The sequence below is a fragment of the Astyanax mexicanus genome, chromosome 16, assembly GCF_023375975.1.
Source record: "Astyanax mexicanus isolate ESR-SI-001 chromosome 16, AstMex3_surface, whole genome shotgun sequence".
NCBI classification, from domain to species: domain Eukaryota; kingdom Metazoa; phylum Chordata; class Actinopteri; order Characiformes; family Acestrorhamphidae; genus Astyanax; species Astyanax mexicanus.
The window spans coordinates 16,417,969-16,430,936 of NC_064423.1; the positions used below are offsets into that span (position 1 = coordinate 16,417,969).

Below are 12,968 nucleotides of genomic sequence, written 5' to 3' on the forward strand. Positions count from 1 at the left end.
CTCATTTGTTTAACTGGGATCTCTTAATGTACTTTAATGGCAAGTTTAAAAATCTGATGATGTTTCTGGTCATATTTATGCACAAATATAGAACATGCCAAAGGGTTCCCAAACTTTTAAACACTGTTTATATAAAATATTTTTAAAAATAAGCTAATTACAGTCGTTATTATTGATGATAATATTAATAGCGTGTATTTGATCTTGTATGTTTAGAATGTAACATATACATAATTGCTAATCACAGAGTTTCATTATTGATGGTAATACTAATGTGGTGTGTTTTACTGTAGTGTCCTTGATTTATGTATAACATCAAAAACATATTAAATTGTTAGATATTATAGTTGGTAATATTAATAATAATGTAGGGTATTATTAAGTATAAATCTAAATGATAGCGATGTATCAGTTACAGGTGTTAGTATTGAGGATAATATGAATACAGTGGTGTGTATGTATTACTGTAGTGTCCTTGATCTTGTGCGGATAATATGTGAATAGAACCGTGTTGCGCATGCGCAGTGCAGGGCGCCCCGATCCGTTCCCGGAGCAACAGGGAAAATGGCAGCGCTCACCGCCCTCACTCAGGTAATAAACACCAAAAACCCGCTATAATTCTATTCTAACTTACTGAGCAGAGTGCATTACTGCAAAAAACAACGACAGCGGGCTGCAGTAAACGAGCTGCCGAACAGGCGCTTACTGAACGCGGCATATTTCTCAGCGCTGGCGGGGAGTTAGCTAGCCAGCCAGCTAACGGTTAACGTTAATGGAATAGAGATTATTTAGCGGCGATGCTAACCGGCTAACCGAGATCAGCAGCTAGCTACATCAACCTGGAGGGACTAGAACAACCGCTCCTGCAAATATAGCGCTAAATGACATGTTAAAATCTCAAGCGTTAAATACCAGGGCAGTTAGCTAAACTCGCTGTTTATTGTGCGCCTAAGAAATGAGCCAAATTTACAGCATAATGTGCATTTCAGCCGCTAGCACAACTAGCTAGCGTACTAAGCGCCCAGCCGAACTGCGCAGAGCTGGGAGATACGCAAGATAAGTGTGATAATGGGCTTTTTAGCTAATACAGCTACCCTAACTAGTTAACTAAAGTATGTAGCTATGAATTTAAATAAATAAAAGGAGACTCTAAATCATGCACTTTAGCTAGGGTTATATAGCGTTATGTTAACCTATATGTATTATTATGGAACCCACCAGTTTGTAGAATAACGGTACTTAAGATAACATGCAGTTCTCTGTGGAGCTAACGGAACCTATAAACGTTAGGTTAACTGGTTAGTTAACAAACTAAGCCACCTTATTTTTTCCTTTGTAGAGTGTTCAAAATGTATTTAGCTAGGCTTTATTATTATGCAAGAGTCTTATGGACCTAAATATTAATACAATAATTGCTAGTTCTTGCATAGGAAATGACATATACAAAAATAACAATACTACGTTATAAGTTCCCCTGAACATTATAGAAAACCATAAAACAAAATATAACAAAAATATAAATAAAAGAATAAGAAGACTTTTTGAAGACAGTTTGCTTAATTTAATAAATTGTTTATTTTAACTAACTAACAATCTAAATTCCACCGATTAAATAAATATAAAATAATTGAAGGATTTTTAGCTTACAGTACCAGTCAAAAGTTTGCACACACCTCTTCTTATTCAGTGTGTTTTCTTACTTTCATTAAATGTCTCATTCCATTGTTTTTTTATTCATTTTAAAATGCTAAGCCATGTCATGTGCGCTGTTTTTTGTGAAAAAAAGTGCTCTGGTGATCCGGTATAACACTGCTTTAATCTGGTGGAGGAATTGGGGGGGAGAAACGATAGGATTTTGGTTCTTGCTCATAAATATATTACATGCAAACATATCGCCTCTGTTTGGCTAACTGCACTGGGACACCAGGAGGCAGTGAGAAGGACACTCACTGACATGTTTACACTAATAACAGTTTTTGCAATGTCATATGTTACTTTACAACATGTGTAATGCACTGACCTAGTTGTAGAGTCTCTGTAAAACATGAAATCCACCGGAGATTCTATGTGAACCTATGTAAACACACAGAGGTGGGTAGTCCAGGTCCAGAAAGTAAAAATCCACCCCGACACTTCGTTGGCTGAGACGCCCAGGCACATGGAACAAACCCCGGCGTGGATTTTTACTTTTATTTAGTGTAAACAGAACTGTTTTAAAGGTACACCAACTAATCTTAATTATACTGGTGGTGGTGTTCCATAGACAAAATTACTGTATTACTGGGCAAAGCATATATCACTATTGTAATATTTGCTCAAATAATACATAAACCAACTGCCATGTTGTTCCTAGCACTGTTAGCTCCTGTCTGAGGAGATGTGCCTGGCTGCCTGCCTTCAGGACTTCCTGTGGGCGGTTGTGAGGCAAGGTGGGCTAGACCATGAATACTAATTCACTGGTTGACGTAGACACCTTGCTTTTCCTGATCGACTCATTTTTTCGAATTTTTTTTTTACTAGCTTCTGCAAACAATGGAGATTAAGGGTTTCAAGAGTTTCTTGTGCAGAATGCATATACAACTCAGAGAGACCTATGGTATTTCAAAAAGTGGATTTTAGCGAAAGGAGACCCTTTAATACTTTTTATACATTTTAAATAATATTGAAGATAGTACAGCTATACAGGAATACTTATTTATTATTTAATCTAACAACTATTTTGAAAACAAAAAAACAAAAATCTTTAGGTTCTTCTAAGTAGCCACATTTAGCTTTGAAGACTCTTGGTATTTTCTCAGTGGCTTCATGAGGTAGAGTCATCTGGAATATTTTTCTCAGCGTGTTGAAGGAGTTCCTGTAGGTGCCGAACAATATTTGGCTGCTTTTACCTTTATGTTTGGGGGCCCCAAGTCTTATGAAATTAAAAATGTTGCAATGTTGCGTCATTAAATACGATAAACAGTGAATCTGGAACAGGTTTTCATGTTCTTTATTTTGTTAGTAATGTTCTAGTTCATTACTAGCATTGACTTCTGGGCAGGTTGCTAAACATTGCCCATACATTTTGTTGCTTGCATACCTGTTGCTAAATCACACCATTTTTACGAGAAACAAAAACAGAATTTATATGTAAATTATCATATTTTCTTTTCTTTCTCTTTTTTTTCCTTATATCTTTTCTGGCTTTCTGTTAGATAACTCTGCTTCATGATTGCTGAAGTTTCACAGTACTTACACAGTATGCCATTTCATTCAGTTCATAACCATTCTTTGTTTTGGGGCTCTAGCCAGTTGATTGGTTTGCTTGCCTTGTTGCATTGGGCCTCTCCAGCTCATCCCAAATGACCCATTTCAGTTAGGTTTAGGTTAGGGAATTGTGGGGGCCAAATACTTTTTTTTGTTTAGTGTGTAATTCAATATGTGTAACTTAATTGTTTGATGTCTTTAATATTAATCTGCAGTGTAGAAAATAAATAAATTAAATAAACACTGAATGAGTGAATGAGAAGGTGCGTCCAAACTTTTGACAGGTACTGTATGAATTAAATGTTCAAGTGTATTTTTCAAGTGTATTCTTTTCAAAGAAACAGCAATTACAAAACTACAGTTATAAAGATAAAATATAAACTTAGTACCCGTAATTTTTAACATTTCAAACGGTTTAACCCATGTGTTTTTTTTGCCTTTTACAGACAAATAAGTCATAATTTTGCTTGCTAAAAAAATCAGTACATCCCTAACCCTGATTCTTTATAAAATATATTGTAGCTTACTTTAACCTTATTTTCCCCTTTTAACCTTCTTTTCAAACAAAAAAAAATGCAGAAAATCTTATTTAGGCTTTATTGTAAGCATCAGCAGTGTTGACTGGTCTGTGGGTTTAGAGACTTGGTCTTGGGTCTGAACCCGTACAGGAAGAAGGTTTCTGAATTTCTGCACTGGTAAGACGATACTTTGCAGTGTTGGATATTTTTATTCTTTGTATTATTGATGTGGGATGCTTAGTGTGGACAATAACATGAGTCTTCATATTACCATCATGTGGGTGTGGAAACTGCTGGATGTTCTGCTGGAGTGTTAAAGGAAATGCTGGCAATTCTGATTGATCTGATCTAGGAACAGAATTATTAAATACAGATATGAAAGGATTCATTTTAAACCTGCTGCATAATTTAGTTGATTTAGGAGATGTATAAAAAGTCATTGAAAGTGGTTTGTGGAATGATTTCTTGTGTAATGATTTATTTTGTGCCGTGTTTAACCCCCAGTTGCTAGATAGTAGTATTGTAGTCTGTCTTTAAAATACTGTTACTTAACTGTTTACAGTTAAGCAGTATATGGCGATGTATTGATGTATCAGGTTATTGTTATATGCAGCATTTGTTTACTGATTGGTTTTTGACAAAGTGTCATATACTACGTCCACATTATCAGGCTGAAGTGACTCAAATCTGATTTTTTGCTCAATGTGGCTAAGATCTGTTTTTTTCATGGCTGTGTGAACGTGCCAAATCTGATTTTTCAAATCAGATTTGAGTCACTTTCATATGTGGTCCTAAATCAGATACGTATCCGATCTATGGACATGTGACATGATTGTGAACGGTCAAATCTGAATTCTTGCGTCTTTTTGCTTTTACGCATGAGCTACATGCTTCTCTCTCGTACTCACACAGCTGTACCCATATAGCTGTGAGGCTATAGCTGCAAAAACAGCAAAAGCAAACCGCCTCGCCTTGTTTCACCTCCTCGACCTGAGCATGTACTTCAGACCAGCTGTTTACTCTCCACTCCAGCAAAAGATGCTCCACATATGAGCTGTTTACGCATCATTTCACCTTTATAAAGCTATGAGTCGTCTCTCAAATATGATTTTTTTTGTTGTTGGTGAAGAAGCGACTCCTTCTCATTACACACTGAAACAGATCACTTACATTTGTGAATGTGAACCGTCAAGACAGCCAAATCCATTCTGAGCAAAAGACGGATTTGAACAATGTGGCTTGTAATGTGATCATAGCCTTAGAATCCTATGCTTTATTCGTTTCAAAAACTACTTTATTCGTTGCTTAATATATCCACCCTTTTACAGCTACCATTGGAATCAATCAATCAAAGACAATAAACTACTCAGTGTTTCTTATTGTTGTGGCTAATTGGTGTACTTTTTCAATGTCTTTTGCAGAAATGCAGAAATCTAACTGTCATTTGCTCTTTTATTTTCAGCTGTCGAGTGGGAACCCAATGTTTGAAAGTTTTTACAGACAGGTAAAAAAAAAAAAAATAGTCTTAAATCATTTTATGCAGTGGGTGTAGATCCAGGTATTAGAAAACAACCCCAGCACAAACACTTATTGTTTGCCAGCCCTAACAAAGCTGATAAAGTCATAAAAGGCTTAATAATGAGCTGATAAATATAATGGAGTTTTGAAGCAGAGAGGAGACAAGCCTGTACCTCAGGACTGGTTGTGTGTTAGTAAAACTATGAACATAATTTCATAATGGAGAAACATTCCTTTAGTTACGTTTCTGTTTTGTTACCTACTTGTTAGGTTATATAAGAGCCTGATGCATGCTATATTTAGCAATTTTTATATACAGGGGTTGGACAATGAAACTGAAACCCCTGTCATTTAAGTGTGGGAGGTTTCATGGCTAAATTGGAGCAGCCTGGTGGCCAATCTTCATTAATTGCACATTGCACCAGTAAGAGCAGAGTGTGAAGGTTCAATTAGCAGGGTAAGAGCACAGTTTTGCTCAAAATATTGCAATGCACACAACATTATGGGTGACATACCAGAGTTCAAAAGAGGACAAATTGTTGGTGCACGTCTTGCTGGCGCATCTGTGACCAAGACAGCAAGTCTTTGTGATGTATCAAGAGCCACGGTATCCAGGGTAATGTCAGCATACCACCAAGAAGGACCAACCACATCCAACAGGATTAACTGTGGATGCTGTAAGAGGAAGCTGTCTGAAAGGGATGTTCGGGTGCTAATCCGGATTGTATCCAAAAAACATAAAACCCAAATCACGGCAGAATTCAATGTGCACCTCAACTCTCCTGTTTCCACCAGAACTGTCCGTTGCCCTAATAAATTATTGTGGTCTGAAAACAGGTGTTTCATTGTCCAATCCCTGTATGTAATATATAATAATAATTATAATATATGTTTACATTGCTTTGTGTTTAAAAACATTGGTAATTAATGAACCAAGTGATCACACTTTAAACTAAAGGGCATACTCTACAGCTTTGCACACCTAGCAGACCCACCGTTTCCAAAACCAGTTTTTTTGTAAGTGGACTTCAATTTAAGATGTCAATAGTGACTACAGGTGGGTCAGAATGATCTTAATTATGAATGATTTCGGGAAATTCTGGTAGAGAATGAGGTTACTTGGAATTGAAAACTTTTAGAGCTGCACCCCAGTTGATTTAACATGATACTAAGTGGTAATAAGTAATATTTGTGTTTTCTTTCTCAGGTGGATCCAGGAAACACAGGGAGAGTCGGACCCACAGAGGCTGCCTTGTTCCTAAAGAAGTCAGGACTGCCTGATATCACTCTGGGAAAGGTTAGTATGTGAGGAAGTCTAAATAAAAAAGTGGAAAAATAACATTCATTGCATTCAGACTCATAATTTGATTGTTGTGTTTCCTTCTCCAGATTTGGGACCTAGCTGATCCAGATGGAAAAGGATTTCTAGACAAACAGGTAGAGTAGATTATTATAGTTACTTATTAAAGTTGATGTTTCTGTCAGCAATAACAGATGCATAGTGTATAAAAAAAACAATGTTGTTTTTTGGTGTCCAGTGTTGCATTAATGATGGTACAGTCTGACCACTGCACAAAGTCTTCTCCAGCACATCCCATAGATTCTCAATGAGGTTAAGGTCTGCACTTTGTGGTGAACTCTCTCAATCCATGTGTGAAAATGATGATCTCATGCTCCCTGAACCCTGAACTCTTTTACTATTCAAGCACTATGAATCCTGACATTGTCGTCTCGGAATATGCCCGTGCCATCAGGGAAGAAAAAATCCATGGATGGAATAACCTGGTGTATGTTCAGCATATAGTCGCTGTCCAGTGAAAAACACTTACCTCCAAAACAGCAACTTCACAGGAGAGAGAAAAAACCTTCCAAACTTTCAATGGAAGTCAATGTAAAAAGAGTTTCTTTCAGGTAGTTTTGAAGAGTTTATATTGGTCCGTTCATCAAGAAATTTTGGCACAGTGTAAGGGACAGTTTGTCTGCTCAAAATATGTAGTAACCTAAAAATCGACAAAAATGGAGATAAGTGTTTTTCATTGGACAGCGACGATATTCAATGTCAGCTGACCTCATTTTTTCAGCACATATTGTTGCTGAACCTAGACCTGACCAACTGCAGAATCAACCCCAGATCCTTTGCTTAGTTATTTTTTACTGTAAAAAGTAGGTTATTTATTGCATCAATAAACAATTAGGGATTTAAAGCAAAACCTGTTCATTGTATTGATTTGAAGCATTTAAAAAAATATTATAATACACTAGGTAGAAACACCATTTGTGAAAATGAACACTAACAGTTTATGGTGCAAACATTGTAAGTAATTATGCAGTTGTGTAATTACTTTAAATGAAACAGTAAAATTACTGTAATAACTCTTTATTGATGAAAATAAATGAATGACTGGTGTAGCAGGCATTGTTATTGATTTGTGTCTGTCTGTGTTCATGCTGGCAGGGATTTTATGTTGCTCTTCGGCTCGTGGCCTGTGCACAGAGTGGTCAGGATGTGTCTCTAGCAAGTTTAACCATCACTACACCCCCTCCTAAATTTGTAAGTGGAATTTAACTACTATTGTGTTATAATTTAATAATATTTTTTTAATTCTTCCTCATACACGTCTCTGTCACAGAATAAGTGACTCTACAACTCTGAATACTTGTGTGAATACTTGTGTGAATACTTGTGTGAATACTTGTGTGAATACTTGTGTGAATACTTGTGTTAATACCTGTGTGAGTACCTGTGTGAGTACCTGTGTGAGTACCTGTGTGAGTACCTGTGTGAGTACCTGTGTGAGTACCTGTGTTAATAGCTGTGTGACTGTAACCAGAGGAAACGTCATGTTAATGGTTCTGTTTCACAGAAGGACCAGAGCAGCCCCTCTTTAACTGGTGCACCATCAAGTGACTGTGGGCACTGGGCAGTTAGGGTAAGCCTTTTCTAAATGCTATTAATGCTTTTGAAGTTGACTGGTAAGAATTATACACATGTTCACATATGTGGACTCTTTTAAATAACCTAAGCTACAAGACCTTCATTCTTCATATGTAAACATCGTTGTTTCTGTGTTTTTCTTTTTTAGCCTGAAGAAAAGAGCAAGTTTGACGGTATTTTTGAAAGTCTTGCACCAGTAAATGGGCTCCTCTCTGGTGAAAAGGTCAAACCAGTTCTTATGAACTCAAAGCTGCCTGTGGATGTTTTAGGAAAGGTAAATTGGTTTACTCTGTTTTAGCTATTATATCTACATAGATTTCTATCCTGAAAAATGTTTATTTGGGTGAGTAAATTCATACATCAGACCCAACGGATTATAAGGCGCACTGACGATTTTCCAAACCAAGGATTGTAAGTGTGCCTTATAGTGCGAAAAATATGGCAATAGTTAAAAGAACATTATGTAATCATTTCTGCCATTATTTGTCACACTAGAACACTAGCATCTGGGATCAATAAAATAGCTTTGTTTTCAGCGGCTATCCATTTCAACCGTTTATAAATTATTGCAGCGTCAACCCTTTCAAAGATGGCTGTTAGCATCACAGCTAACTTGCTTCACCTCTGCTGAGCCCGGCTATAGTTTGTTAGCATTGTGACTCACCTTAAGATCCAAGCTACTGTGTCTGGTAGCATTAAAGCTGGAACCCTGCAGAGCCTGGCTGTTAGTAACGCGGCTATTCTGCACAAATATTCCTCATTTTCCAGTTTTTCTTTTTTTGTGGAGTAATGTTTGGAACAACACTTTCAGCTAAATGTTTTGTATTGCACTTTGTTGTTTCTCACGTGAACAAAAAGCAGGAAACAACACACATAGAGTATTAGATTTTATTAGATTAGACTTTATTTTATGTAACAGTGACAATATAGTTATATTTTGTGATTACATGAAGAGAGTGAGAAAATTATAATGTCATGATTTCCGTAGGTTTGGGATCTGAGTGATATCGATAAAGATGGACATTTGGACAAGGACGAGTTTGCAGTGGTGAGAACTTTTTAGATTTTGTACATATGCAAAAGGTGCTATATAAATTCAATTAAATGCAATGCTTCACACATATTATCAATAACAAGTTTTCTTTATATACATTTTTAAAGTGTTTAACTACCCTTGTTTTTTCTGCAGGCCATGCACCTGGTGTATCGTGCCCTGGAGAAAGAGCCGGTTCCCTCTGTCCTGCCCTCCTCCCTCATTCCTCCATCCAAAAGAAAGAAATCTGCAGGCTCATTGCCCGGCATGGCCCCTGTACTGCCAGGCAGTCCACCACCACCTAAAGACAGTCTACGCTCCACACCCTCCCATGGCAGCATGAATTCTCTAAACAGTGCTGGGAGCCTCTCCCCTAAACACACCATTAAATCCTCACAGGTATGGAGCCCTGGTGCCTTTTTCTCTAAAACACCCTGAGAAATGTAGGCACCAGGTAGAACACTGTACACTGGGTATGTAATGTCCATTTAGCACTCCTTACTGCTATATACTATCTGTATATATCTGCATAACAGTGGGATAGCAAAGTGTTTATAATGCATCTTAAATAAATAATGCATTGCTTTTAGAAAGATAAAAAATACTAATAATAGGTCATGACAGTAAATGACATTAAATCTGTCATCTACATCTAATTAACATAAACTTCTCTAATAATTCTCTAATAAAACATGCGTATTTGAATCCTACATTTTTTTATCTAAGTAGGTTTTGGTGCAGCTCTAATGCAAAGTTTGAACACTTAATAAGTGTGTTTTCTCTGTGATTTTTTTTTAAAATAATATCAGCACTCTGTGAACTGGGTAGTGCCAGCAGCAGACAGACAGCGCTACGATGACATCTTCCTGAAGACAGACGCTGACCTTGACGGCTTTGTCAGCGGCCAGGAAGTCAAAGATATCTTCATGCACTCTGGTCTTCCCCAGAATATTCTGGCACATATATGGTGAGCTATACAGTAAGATAACCTGAATAATATTGCTGTTGTTATTGGAGATGGTCTATCGGTAGCAGTGGGTTACACTATAGTGCTCAGCAGGAAACGCTGTACTGGATATCAGAGAGAAAATAAGTAAATCTGATCTGATCGTGTCACACGAATCCAGCCCTAAAATAGCACACACGTCGTTAGCTGTGTGTTTCTTCCTGTGTGTGCTAGAATTACTTTTTAACGGTCTCATTCTATTGTTTTTTCGTTCATTTTAAAATATCTAGTTTCTAGGTCTCTAGTATGAATGAATTCCATGTGAGCCGTTTCTGTATAAGCCTGTTTTATTTCACTGAATTAATGGTCCCTGTAGAAAGACAGGATTTGGCTCTTGCTCATAAATATTCATACATGCAAATAAATTGTCTCTGATTGGCAAACAGCACTGCAGCAGAGAATGTGACCTACCTTCCCCCACAGTCAATTTACAGCTCTAAAACTCAAAGGACAAAATGTAGCACTGAGTGCTAGGTAAAGTTCGCCCTTAAACTTTGCTTAACGTCAGACTCTCAGCGGCTCCCTCCGCAAACAAACCCCCAAATTGAATCTCCCCAGTGCTTCCCTAGTGTATATTTAAGGTCTCAGTAAAACGCAGAATCAACCGGAGATCCGATTTAAACCTGTAGTTACTTATACAAGATAGCTAACTTTAACTAGCTGGTGAAAACAGAGCTGTAAGCTCTTTAGCGAACGTGTCGGTTCTGCTGCAGCTTGGCGGTCCCACAGACAGATCTAAAGTCTGATCTTTTACCTGATCTTTTACTTACCATTTGTCTCATTTCTGAGTGTATAATTGTGAAAGCTTTGTCCGTTTGCTGCTGCTGTTCTATTTTACAAGCAGAAGGAGCTCTTTTGAATAAAGTGCTGTTCTGATATCAGATGATAATTGTCTATTGAGGACAGCGTGAGACAAGCATTTGAATCAACAGGGCTAAGCTACAGTTCTCTCTCTCAAATCCAGACTGTGTTAGCTTGTAATGATAAGTGGCTAAACGTTAGCTCCTGAGATCTACAAATATGCTTTTGGTGGTGCCAAAGTATGATATTATCTAAAAAAAAAAAAAAAACCATCATACCACATACTGGGCAGGAAATCAATACCCCTATATCCCAGATGAAGCTGTATACCCCCCAGTATTAGTGTCTAAAGTGTATAAATACTTGCAGTTGATTCTCCACTCTTTAATAATCAATTTCACAGTTTAAATGACCTGTATTATGTTTAACTTGCAGTCTGACGATGATTATTATTATTATTACTCATATATAGGGCTTTGGCAGACACTAGGCAGATGGGCAAGCTGACCCGAGAGCAGTTTGCATTGGCCATGCATTTCATCCAGCAGAAAGTGAGTAAAGGCTTGGACCCTCCACAAGCCCTGACCCCGGAAATGATCCCACCCTCAGAGAGGGGCACCCCTGTGAGTAATTGTGTGCAATGGTGTTGAGCACATGAGCAAATAAACACTGTTCTGTCTTATCTCTTATCGTTTCTTTCAGTGTTATTTAACTCTAAATCAAGGACATAAAAAAAAGTTGTACATTTGTTACACTCCACAGTACTGGTGTTGCATTCTCCTCATTAAAGGTGTTTGAATGGATGTGTGCATAATATATGTGATCAATTTGAACTCTGTCTTCTTATGTTGCAGAATATGTCTGGTTATATGACGCCGGTGGGCTCAGAGATGGCAGCCCTGACTGAGATGCGCAGAGTGAGTTAATCTTTTGATTCACATTCATTCAAGTCCCAGAAGGAAATGTCTGATTGCAGTGCTATTTGGAAGTAAGATAAAGGTTATCAAGGACGATACATTGTTAACAATTTAGACTAATACTAACAATATTTATTGAGCTACAAATTGGGGCTGCAAAGATTAGTAAACATAATCGACAATGTCACCTATAAAAGAAAATGTTTGTACAGAATTTCATTGTAATGTTTCTCTCTCTCTCTCTCTCTCTCTCTCTCTCTCTCTCTCTCCCTGTCCCTTCTCACTCTACCCTGAGATAGTATAAAACAGTAAAAATGATCTAGTCTGCCAGACATAAACCACACTACACTTTTAATACTGTCCCCTTACAATAATACAGAATTTTTTAAGTGATTGACACCACTAATATAACAATTTAATATAATTTAATTTGGCCAACACAGCATTCTTAATAAAGAGCCACAAATAAACAAGCTCGTTGTTTTTGTTCCAACAAGATCCAAAAGTATGGTAGTCTCTAATTATGACAGTATGAGTTGAGATTACTCATATCAGCTGGTAAATGAATACATTGTTTGAGAATAATTATCGCTTGTTGTTTTTTTTTTTGGGTTAGAATTAAGAAAAAGGTACCGGGGGGGGGGAAGTATAATTTGGGTATCGGTACCAAATTCAAAGTATCATACCGGTTTTAAAAATAGGGCATTAAATTTTGATACCCAACCCTAATATTGAAGACCCAATGCGATCTGACATTATAAAAAAAATAATTCCAAACTATGACACTAGGAGTTCTGCATGTGTGACATTTGACAACAAAACATTTATCTTGTCTCGCACTATGGTATCTCCTCACATGAATTAATTGTGTGTCTCCATATGTCTTGCATTTTGCATTACACATTTGTTGTAAACTTCTTTATGTGTAGCTCAATATATATTGGCCGTATCAGTCTAAATTTGTATTGATAATTTATTGGTCCTGGTAACCTTT

The 12,968-nt window shown here is 37.1% G+C and overlaps 1 protein-coding gene across 5 annotated transcripts in view; it reads left to right on the top strand.

Moving 5' to 3' along the window:
• Positions 1-509: 509 nt before the first annotated feature.
• Positions 510-12,968, top strand: part of eps15l1a (epidermal growth factor receptor pathway substrate 15-like 1a) — a 55,143-nt gene continuing 42,684 nt past the window's right edge. For all 5 annotated transcript variants that reach the window (XM_022669644.2, XM_022669645.2, XM_022669647.2 and 2 more), the window contains exons 1-12: positions 510-591; positions 5,227-5,268; positions 6,490-6,579; positions 6,672-6,719; positions 7,738-7,833; positions 8,147-8,212; positions 8,366-8,491; positions 9,206-9,265; positions 9,407-9,649; positions 10,060-10,217; positions 11,530-11,680; positions 11,912-11,974. In XM_022669644.2, the coding sequence (XP_022525365.1) occupies positions 565-591; positions 5,227-5,268; positions 6,490-6,579; positions 6,672-6,719; positions 7,738-7,833; positions 8,147-8,212; positions 8,366-8,491; positions 9,206-9,265; positions 9,407-9,649; positions 10,060-10,217; positions 11,530-11,680; positions 11,912-11,974 (1,170 nt within the window). In that variant the 5' untranslated portion in view covers positions 510-564. The remainder of the gene's footprint in view (positions 592-5,226; positions 5,269-6,489; positions 6,580-6,671; positions 6,720-7,737; positions 7,834-8,146; positions 8,213-8,365; positions 8,492-9,205; positions 9,266-9,406; positions 9,650-10,059; positions 10,218-11,529; positions 11,681-11,911; positions 11,975-12,968) is intronic.